Genomic DNA, 11,886 nt, shown 5'->3' with positions numbered 1-11,886 from the left:
TTTAAACATATCATAAATAATAAATTATTTTCCAAGCAATTTTCAATTAATTTAGCATTATCGTCCAGAGCAACTCTGTAAAAGTGTTAAAAGGGAAACGAAAGTACGAAACTGTGACAAAAGCAATGTCAATACAAATGTCAATTTTCAATCGTCGCGACTCGCGAGTTGAGCAGCCGAAAATTTAATTTGCCATTATTTTATAGTTGGAAATTTGCAAAGTGATTGATTATAAACCTTTGAAAACATGCTTTTTAAACTATCTTTGGTAATCACAAGTTGTTTGTATAGTATAGTGTTCAAACCGCAAGGTCATTGTTCGTTAAAAGAATCTACGGCACTAGAAAAGTGAGTGGTGTGAAAAGTGGTTGTGCCGTTTTAGTATCGAAAGATATAATTAACAAATTGTAAATTTAAATAAAATTGCCATTAATAGCTTAAATTAACAAAGGAAGTGTCCAATAAATGGACAGTATTGGTATGAAGTCAGGCAAAGGAAGCACTCAGTAAATAAAGAGAAAAAATCGAAACAAAGACAATTTTGCAGGTACGACTGTGACTGCGTTTGGACGCATCTCTCGTTTGCCATACTTACCAATTTCGGTCTTTGTTTCGTATAAATCTTCGTTATATGGCCGACACTTTTAGCCAATTTTGATTACTTTCCAACTTTATGTTCGCAAACAATTTAACACAAAAACATCATTCGGTTTCTATGTGTAATTTAGTTTTTTAATTAATACTTGTTATAAGAACCCAATGTGGGCAAATCGGTCATGCACATCTGCAACATGCCAATGGATTATAGTTTAGAAACCGTCCACGAAATCATACAGATATATCACGCACTACAGCGCTCATTCATAACGACAAAGTCGGCGTACACATTCTTACACACCTAGTATTGGTATATACATATGTAAGTGAACAAGATATTGATATGGCTACGACAACAACGGCAACAACTGAAAATGCATTGAAACTCCCACAGCAACTGCAATTAGCGGAGGCCGGTGGGGATAGGCAGCAGCAGCAACAAACAAGCCATATTGTTAATACTATAGCGGAGGAGTCATCGACTATAAATGGGTGCGTTACACAGAGAGCGGTAAAGGAAGAAATTGACGATGTGGAGCAACACACCCAAAAACCAGAAAACAACAACACAACATACAGTTATGAAAACGAAGCTGCAGAAGGAACACCGGCTACACCTGCTGTGACAGAGCTGTCAGTAATGACCATGAATGCGCCACCAGAATCTCGTTTGTGTGGTAAAAAATTGTTGTTGTGCCGACGCTTTAAGGATTGTGGTGGTATTTTGCGTAATTTTAATTCTTTGCCATTATTCGTTTACGCGACATCACCATCCACGCATGCCATCTCGGCCGATGGCGTGGGCGTGGCCAAGGAGGCAGTGGCAGCGGCAGGCGCTATAGGTCAAAAGGTGAGTTAATGTTTAAATTATATTTCATTAATAAACAATAAACTTGCGAAATGTGCTTATTTAAAAAATTTTCTCACATACCACAGGGGTGAAATATTTGTACAGCGCTTTCGTCACACCTGTGCTGCGCTTCTGAAAATTAACTTCCGGTCAGATTGACTGTGCCTTAACTTTTATTGCAAAAAAGCTTTAGTACAATGTTGTTGTTGTTTTAACGGAAAGTTAGTACAATTATAACCACTGCTTTGTTCGGCCCTGTGCTATTCTTCCGCCCTGATTATGCCACGTTGCACTTTAACTGCGCTGCATTGTTGAATTGCTTCGTTGCGCACTTCGTGCTCTTAATATTTTACCATTTTATTTGTAGTTTTCGTATAAGTGCAATATAATTCACATAGTTTTCCAATCTAAGTACTTGTAGCGTATTTATTAATTTTTGTTATGAGTCTAGCACTCTATAATGACTATCTCTACGTACATACATACGAACGTTTGTATATGTTTATAACCCGTTTGTAACACCTAGAAGGAAGCTTCTAAGACGGACCATCGGTCAGTCGGTCTCTATATACATATGTATGTATGTACATATATACATATGTACATGAACTTGTCCATCACTTTTTGAGATATCGTTCTGAAATTTTGCAGACGTCCAAGTTATCTTCAGAGTTTAGCAATTCCCCAAGGCAACAATACATTCTCAGAAGAAATTGTTCGGATCGGACCACTTATTATATAGTTGCCATACTAACTGATCGACAAAATCCCCTCCTTTTTTATTTGATGAGTTGTTTTAACGAATTTTGGCACGGATTTTTGGTCATGGCATCTCCACAATCTAAGAAGAAATTGTCTAGATGAAGTTACTATAACATATAAGACCATAGAAACTGACCGATCAAAATGAAGTTCTTGTATAGAAACCTTTTTGCACCTGTGAAGGGTATTATAGCTTCGGTTAACGTTTTTTCTGGTTTTATCTATATTTAATTAAATATTTTCTGTTGGCATTATATATATTTTTGTATAACTATATAAATATGTACATACTATGTATATTGTTGCTATTAGCGCAGGTTGTTATGGTATTTTTTAAAGCAACTTTGTTTGTTGTTGCATGCTTTCTGGTTGGAGTTTACGCTTGGCTGATTGCCTCCGTCTGTTGTATAACAGTGCAAAAGCAGTGCGATCACCCGATGCCGTTGACAGCCATTGCTGCCGGTACGGCACCATTAACAACAATGCAACCCCTACCACCTGTGCACCAAAACGCAGCACTAGCTTTTGCTCAAATGGTTTTACTTTACATTTTATTGCTGTTTTGTTATCGATCCCTTTTTGCGTTCGTCGATATCAAAAAAATTTTAATATGTAAGGTTAGAGCACATACTTATGTACTTACATGCGCTAAATTTGCTTTGTTATTGAATAATATCGAATTTATATAAAGTACAGACATATTTTTTTAAGTGGTTGGCAAATCAAGTGTAATTGTTTCATATACATATGTATACGCTATGGCTCTCTTCACGTTGACGTTGTCAACGCGCTAAAGCTAAGCGTAAGTTGTTGGAAATTGCTTCCGAAAACATGTGTTGCTGTGTTACCGTATTGTTCCTAATGCACTTGCGGAGCATATGCGTATTTAAACATATCTGCATTTTGGGTATATGGTTTATATACATATTTTTATATGCTTCTATGCACGTATGTACAAATTCATGTGTTTGTATGTGTGCCTTATTAATATGCGTGCATTTACATTACGTGCCACACTTCTTGCCCATGCATAAAACTTGGTTGCGGGAGCGGTTCTAGCTTTGCAACGGCCACAGCTGGCAATGTACAATGTATGTACTTATGTACATAAATAATTACAAGTATGTCGTGTTGATAGTGTGCGTAAAAGAGTTCATATACTCTAATGTAGGAGGGTGCATTTCAGATATTTACTATTTAATTGGTCTACTAACGTCTATTAATTTTCAGTGCAACCACCAGTTGTGGTCAACATTTTATACTTGTATTATGTGTTCAGAAATATGAAATTATATTTTTTAACGTCTAAGAAGCTTTGTAACCGGAACTGACCCGGATTTTTTAACGGCCAAGGACTGTTAACTCGGTAGCACTCCTCAAAATTATTTGCGGAATATTTATTACCTGTACAACAACAAAATTATGAATTGAAAAAAGTTTAATTAACTTATTTTTTATATTGTAATCCGGAAATTCTTGATTAAAATCTTTTTAAAATTTATAATCCCAAACACTGGATTAAAAAAAAATTTAAATAAATTTTTAATCTCAGCTACCGGATTGAACAATCCCCAAATTAATTTTGCAAAATGCATTAAAATATAATTGAATACACATTTGAGTTATTTTTGTGTTTTGTTATCCCGAAAATTTAACAAAAAGTAATTTTTCAATAGTTATTATTTTTGAAAAACGAATTTGTTTTAGAATTTATACTGCGAAGGCATTTGCGTTTTTCGGGTGCTACCATTTTGTGCACCTTTCGAAAAGGAAAGCATTTTTATAAATACGAAACTTCAATTAGTTCAACTTTTTTGTTTCATTTATCTTTAACAGCTCTTAATTACATATAGTATTTCAATTAGAAATACTTATGTATGTAAATCTTTCTTTTAAATCCCTTTCCATTTCAGCTTTTATTTTATTTTTTAAATTAGTTTTTTTGTTACACCAAATTATAAAGTGAAATTTTTGAAATGAAATATATTTACTTAATTTTTTAATTTCGATTTTAGGATTAAATATTAAATTTAAAAGCTTTTATTAAATTTTCGGATTAAGAAATAAATGTTCACTATTCCAAAATGCTTGAGATTGAAATAGAAATTTCCCAAAAAATTAAAAACTCAAAACAAATTAAAAAATTTAATTTTAATCCCAAACATCTTGACTCTAAAAATATGAAAAATATGACAACAGAAGTTTTCGAAATTTAAATAAAGACAAAAAATTTATTTTTCAGTTAAATAGTTTTTTTTGAAAATTAAATTTTAATTTTTTTTTGAAAATTTATTTAGAAAAAATTATTTCGAAACAAATTTTGTATAAATTTTTTTTCAGTTTGCATAAAAAATTTAGTTTTCAAAAAAATTTTGCTTTAAAAATTGTATTTTTCAATTAAATATTTTCTTTTTAATTTTTTTTATATCCGAAATTCGAATTAAAAATTGAAAATTTACAAAAATTACAAAATTCGCAACCATATTTAAAATTAATGGGGATAATAATTTTATATATTTACATATGTATGTATGTATGATAGTACATACTATGTACATACATACATATGTATTTGGTATCCTTTGAAGTTTGTAAATAATTAATAAAAATAGTTTTCTTCAAGTTCTTTAGAAAAATCATCACGAATTTCGACTGATATGATTTTTCAGCGATTATGTAAGTATACATGCACCTGATGCATATACATATGTATGTAGTAGTTATGTACATACGCTAGTATATACAAATGTAGGTAGCTAGTATATGCATACATACATATACATATGTAGCATATGCAGACATGCACCATGATGCTCATCATACAAATTGTGCGCGTTTGACGTTCGCGCTGACAAATTCATGGCTTCTCCTTCATCGAAAAGTTGCAGAGCTACAGGTGTACCGGCGGCAGCTCAACAAATTTTGGTGTACGCTTGCGCGCTATGCTTCACTTGCGCTTTTGTGCCGTCGTTCGAACAAATTTCAGGCACGATGAACATGCAAACATACATACAAACACAGGTATGCATGCCGACATGTGTTGCAACGCATCGTCGCATTTTGTAGCGGTGGGTGCGCAATTCATTGGATTTAACCAACAATAATCTCCCCCCCAAGAGCTGTGCGGTACTGCGCTCTGCTTTGCGCACACAAAATCAAAAATGTATGAATTGCCATGGCTGCAGGCCCAGTTTGCAGCGGCAGTAAACCACTGACTTGTGACGTGCGCGCATATACATATGTACATACATATGTATGTATGTATCTCCATATAGGCTTTTATTATCAAGCGTCAGCCAACAACCAGCTTTCAACTACCACATTTCCGACGGCCGCCTTTTGCAGTCAACAACGGGATCACATCACAGCGCATCGCACAATCGGCATTACAACTATGCAGCATATTGGCAGCTGGCAACCGGTAGCGGCAAAGCGTTGTTATCATTATAACTGATTTTTACGCTAGCACAACTGTGTTGCTAAGTATGTATGTACATATGTACATACATATGCATGTATATAGCATGTAGACAATGTACTTGCTGTTTTTAGTTCGGCTCCAGTCGTGTCTTGGTGCCAACGAATTCACTGAGTGCGGCCTTTTTAGATTTTGCAGCCGCAATTAGCGCTCGGTGGCCACAGCTCGAAAACTATTGTCGGCTAAAATTGAGAATTGAGGTTGCTTCGCTTTATTGAGTGGCGCATACAAAGTAGCAACGCTGCTGCAATCATTTTGGCGTTGGTTGGCGTGGATGTTTTTAGGCTTGGCTGTGTACAATACCGATTCGAGCAGTTTTCATAGGCTTGCTTGTTGCACTGGACGCTGCTGCTGCTGCTTTGTTTACACCTACCCATCCTCAATCACTTATTTATCATGATTCCTTATTTGAGTTGAACAAATGGCTGAAAATATTTAATTGTTAAAATTCATTTTTTTTAAATGTGTGCACAAGTTTACACATGTAAATAGATATTATACTCAATCACCCATCTACATACATACATACATGTCTACATATTTTAAAGTCACTTGCTTTGTGAGTTCGCTTGTGCTCACCTTTCAATTGCAGTTATCATAACGTATGTTTTATGTGATTCTTCCAACAAACACACCTTGCACCCACATAGATGTTTACGCACACACAGCGGGCTTGGCATTTGTCCCACGTGATTTCTATGCTTCGCTCGTCACTTGTCTCACACAGATATTCGATTGATCAATGCAAGTTACTACATACATATGTACATACATATGTGTACATATGTATATGTATTATATATACTACATACATATGTACATACATATATTTGTAAATAAAGGTTTTTTTTTTAGATATTTGGCTTTCTAGAAGAAATAAAGCGCGTATAATCTAATCTTATAGCCAACAGTTTTGCTTTATTATTGAAATATGGGTTTGCCATTATGTCTCAAAAATTATTTCGGCCAAGTGATCACCACAGCTGAGCACAAAAACAAAAAAAACGTTAACTTCAGCTGCACCGAAGCTAATATACCCTTCCCAGGTGCATTTCTTTTAGTAACTATGTGTAGAAAATAATCTATACCAAATTTCGTGAATATACTTATCTTGTCAAATGTGAAAGTTTTCCATACAAGAACTTGATTTCGATCGTTATAGTGTGGTAGTATAGTGGTCCGATATCGCCCCTTCCGACAAATGAGCAGCTTCTTGAAGAGAAAATGACGTTTGCAAAATTTCAAAACGATATCTTAAAAACTGAGGGACTAGTGCGTATATATGTATACAGACAGACGGACGGACAGACAGACGGACATCGCTAAATCGACTCAGCTCGACATACTGATCATTTATATATATACTTTATAGGGTCTCCGACGCTTCTTTCTGGGTGTTACAAACTTCGGGACAAACTTAATATACCCTGTTTAGGGTATAAATATACAAATTTCTAGTCAGATTGACTTCAAAGTAGCATTGCGAGAAGACATTAATGATTTTCGGCAAACAATGCATTATACTCATTGGTATTACTGGCTTCAACTAAAAAGTTGTTTCAGAAATCTACCGAAATGATTTTATTACTTGTTGGTGTTGACTGGTGTGATTAACACCTGAGCGTTATCAGTAAATTTAACGAAATATTTAATGTGACTCACTGTTTCACACACATACATACTTGTACACCTAACCGCTGTTCGCTGTTTTCACCTTTCTCTGTAGAAGCCTTACCGCTTATAAGAAAGCAGTAGAATAGAAATTCTTATCATGTAACCAGTGTTTTCACTCGTTTTGCTTATCTTTGCTGCAATTTTTGCATTTCCTTTTTGTTTGTGCTTCTACTATTTTTGCAAATTCTCTTTTTCATATACTATACATACATATACTATATACTTATATGAGTACAAATATTTATTATATTATTTATTTTTGAGTTTACTGCTTCCTAAAGGTCGCCTGAACTGTCCGCGAGTGAAGCGTTTAGTTGAGATTTATTACAAGTAGTTGTTGTCAGTTAAGCACTAGAAAAATTGGCAGCTTCAGTTTATAAATGTAGTATATGCTATTAAATATATGTTAAGTATTTGAAATTTAGCTTATGCGCCAATTCTCTCGCTTCTCGTCTGTCTCAATTCCTCATTTGTTTATTATTTACTTTGGTTTTCTATCAGATATGTTGGCATTATCAACGTCAGTATTCCTCAAATGCTCTTCAACCATAAATATACTCGTATGTACTTATGTACATATCAAATATCGATTGTGGCGATAAAAAGATTTTATATAAAAATGTTATTATTGCATAAACCTGCGGCGGAAGTCATGTACATGTTATTTATATAATGTACTATTGTTGTTGTAAACAAAAACTGTGGTCCAAAATATTTGATGTAGTGATGAAAGCATTTTTCCTGAAATTGTATCATGTTCACTGTGAAAATGCGCTGATAAGTTCTAAATACCACTTACAGTAATGCGTTCTCGTCCGAGTCTGCGTAAACAGGTCGGACGCGGATTTGTATGCTATTAAAGACTGCAAACTTAGCAGCATTCTTCAAAATTATAATAAATTATAAAAACAACCGCTCACACAAATCCTGAAAAATAGAAAAATTCTCTTATGTATTGATGATCCGACTTCTCTCCTAGTTGTACGACTTTTTACTACAATTAGTTCCTTGGAATATTGATGGCCTCAGCTCTCTAGAAAGATTCGCGTTTTTGTTTTAAGGTTTCTTTGGTCTACTCTTATACAAGCGGAATTTCAGACCGACCCTTCTTAGTTTAGCAACATAGCGCTTTCCTCAAATTGCTTCGTTCTTAAAAATTAATTTCAGTTTCCGTTTTAAGGAAATAAGCTGATTAATCTTTTCAAAACCACCACCTGTACATGAAATAGTTTCGGAATTCTTCCTATTTCCCAAAAGCAGTACGATTTTTCAGTATTAATCAAAAATTTTCCAAAGTGACACAAGCTCTGCAAAAAAATTTAAAAAAAAGTAATGAAAGCAGTGTTGAGGAATCGTCGAATAGTTACTAGAACTCCTACTCCGTCGAGAGTATTTCAGTTTATTCGCAATTTTCAAGTATTCAGTTGTTTTTGGCACTAGATGATTTTAAACATTCGCATAAGCATCGTATAGAGCTCTTCTTGTGATGAAACTTTGGTAAGGAAGTCGAAATCCAAGCCCATAATCCTAATGGAAGAATTTAAATGAGTTGCCACAAAAAAAAACCTCCAGATCCGGGAAATTTCATTGTTTTACTTGCTGATTTCTTTGGTGGCTAGAAGAATGGGGTGATGATGCTTGAATCTATAAGAAAAACTAACCTAATTTCGGGATGACAACTTTCATCTTTGGTTGGTTCTCCATCGTTGAAGATAAAGAAACTGAATCACAAGATAACTGAAAAAGCGTCCAGTAATATGGTTCAAGTATTTGAAAGATGAATAAAAATAATGAGAGATCCAAGTAGAGGTACTTTTTGACCTATCCTGAACAACGTTTACAAATCGTTCAGTTTTATTACGAAGATTCACGTTCTGTAAAGAATATGTTTCGGGAGCTTCGCTCAACTTATGGTCAAAATAATCGGTGTACTATTCGCAACACCATCACTGATTTCATTTTTGGATACTAAAAGTATTCGACCGAATAGATCACGTCCAGCACGCAGTGAAGAAAATATAGCTGCCGTATCTAAAAGTGTACACGAAGACCGCGGAGTGTCGATTCGGTATGGAACGACTTGGCGCATTTTACGTCGAGATCTTAAATTGCAAGCGTACAAAATACAGCTTGCTTAAGATTTGAAGCCTGAACTAAACTAAAAGCTTTCAAAGCTTATGTGTAGACATTATAGTTTGTATGTAGATATCTTTTGTCCTTTCCAATAGGGGTGCCAAATGAGGAAAGAATTGCCTTAATTCGAACTTGCTTGCGGTTAGAATGATTCAGCGTGTATTTTACATAAAACTGATTAGCTGTGGCTGGTGTGCGGTTGCCTGGAACATATACTCACATACTTGTGTATACATATATACTTATGTGTGTATAGAACTAACAGCTGTTTGCATCGCTGTCAAATCATCGCATTGTCGAGAACGCAACCGTTTTGAATTTCCACGCCTTTAAGCGGCACAAATTATTATTTAATACTTCCCCTTCTGTGGATATACATATGTGTGTGTATATTTATCTAGCATTGCATTTGTAGGAATATTAAATGGAAATTGAGAGCCATTCATAAATTTAAAATGCATTTCGATAAAACTTCACGCTTTTAGACAACAATAAGTGTCTTGGACTGCATATATGTACATATGTAAGTACATATACATACATATATTTCATCTAAGCTGCCTCTATGCCACCATTTGAGTAGCCGTAACTGCTGCTGTGGCGCTTGTTGTTGTGCCTCTTATCGTTGTTGTTGTGTTAGTGAACTTGTGAGATCTTTTTCATATTTCGATAAAGATATAGTTTTGTACTCCTCTGAAATTCCCAGAGCCGATGCTTTAATTGCTTTTCCTATACTTGATTCCTCACATACATATGTACATATACCTTAAAAATATGGATGTATATTTTTGTATAAATTTTTCTGTATGTATGGTATGTCTGAAGCCTATTTATGCGTCAACACGGCATCCAAAGCAATGCATTTTGAATGCTTTTCCAAACAATCGCTTCAATCTCTTTACTGCATTCTTAATTCCTTCACTATCTCAAACTTTTCTTTTATCTCTAACAGCTAATAAATTGCAAACGTTGTACATAAAGCTGTCTATATTCTATAACTTACTTTTCACGAAGCTCTAAGGAAACAATTAAAATAGTGGCGGACGATACAACGGCTTAATTGGCTTTTGATGGTTTTGAAATTAAAATTAGCCGCTGTTTATAGAAGTCTTAGCTTCTTGGCGTGTCTCGCCTGCTCGCGCTTGCATCGTTTTCTGTGTTAATTGCATAGTTTCAATAAATTGTTGATATAAAACCTTAACGACTAACTCTTTTTTGTAAAAAAGTGGATGCAAATTAAATAATTTATTTTTATTTGCCAGAATCTATTGGTGATTTCGATTTATCTGTTGGCAATTATATTCATATATAACTATACTAAATTTAGGTACTTCTATATATGTTTGTGTGATATGTTCAAGCTTTAAGCCAACTCGTTTTTTACATTAGCAACAAGCTGCTAAACGAAAATATTTGCAAACCAGTCGTTTCTTGTCTTCGTTTTCGTTTGTCGTTAACGTCCGTACGACTAACCTAGAAAGTCAAGCAAAGATTTAAGAGTGCATAAAATTTAAATGATTCTAAGCGTTTATCAACAATTGACGTGTTGAATACTAATTTCGCGAACTTAAATATGTATCATCAACGTAATCGGTATAAGGCGATCAAGAATCATGAGTCGAATTCAAAGCAGAAGAATAATGCTGATATCAGACTTGGTGCGAAAAATGTTCGCGGAAATTACATCCAATTTAAGATAAAGAATAGAGGATAAAAACATAAAATAATAATTAATATTTCATCCATTCGGACGACATGACTTAGCCAGCGGAGCCGCAGTCTCTTAATTCGCTGAACTATGTCAATGTCGTCGTATATCTGTATAGCTCATCGTATCATCAGCTGCGATATTCGTATTTCCCAATGCGCAAAGGACCATAAATCTTCCGCAGAATTTTTTTCTCGGAAGCTCGTAACGTCGAGTTATCAGATGTGGCCATCGCCCATGTCTCTGCACCATGTAGCAGGACGGGAATAATGAGTGACTTATAGAGTTTTTTTCTTTGTTCGTCGAGAACCTTTACTTCTCAATTACCTACTTAGCCCGAAGTTGTTGGTGCCTAGATAGACGAAATTATCTACGACTTCGAAGCAATGACTTTCAACAGTGAGGTGGGAGACAAGTCGCGACCGCGACGACTGTTTGTTTGATGACAGGAGATATTTCGTCTCTGCTCCCGCTCACTACCAGATCCATTTGCTTGACTCCTGGTCTGGTCAAAGAAACACTTAGCTAACATACTATAATTTTATAAAAATGAGAAAAACTGTAAACTTCGGTTGCAAATTTGATTTCGATTGATCAGTTTGTAAGGTTCGATGATGAGCAACTTCTTATTGAGAAAAGGACAGGTGAAAGTTTTTAGACCGATATCTTAAAAACTGACTAGTT

The 11,886-nt window shown here is 34.8% G+C and overlaps 1 protein-coding gene across 3 annotated transcripts in view; it reads left to right on the top strand.

The window, feature by feature from the left end:
• Positions 1 to 166: 166 nt before the first annotated feature.
• Positions 167 to 11,886, top strand: part of LOC120767731 — a 185,974-nt gene continuing 174,254 nt past the window's right edge. For all 3 annotated transcript variants that reach the window (XM_040093959.1, XM_040093951.1, XM_040093943.1), the window contains exon 1: positions 167 to 1,447. In XM_040093959.1, coding sequence (XP_039949893.1) covers positions 941 to 1,447 — 507 coding nt within the window. In that variant the 5' untranslated portion in view covers positions 167 to 940. The remainder of the gene's footprint in view (positions 1,448 to 11,886) is intronic.

The sequence above is a fragment of the Bactrocera tryoni genome, chromosome 1 (genome assembly GCF_016617805.1).
Source record: "Bactrocera tryoni isolate S06 chromosome 1, CSIRO_BtryS06_freeze2, whole genome shotgun sequence".
In the NCBI taxonomy this organism is placed as follows: Eukaryota; Metazoa; Arthropoda; class Insecta; order Diptera; family Tephritidae; genus Bactrocera; species Bactrocera tryoni.
Note: the sequence above shows the minus strand (reverse complement) of the source record. Positions and strands in the feature narration are given on the sequence as shown.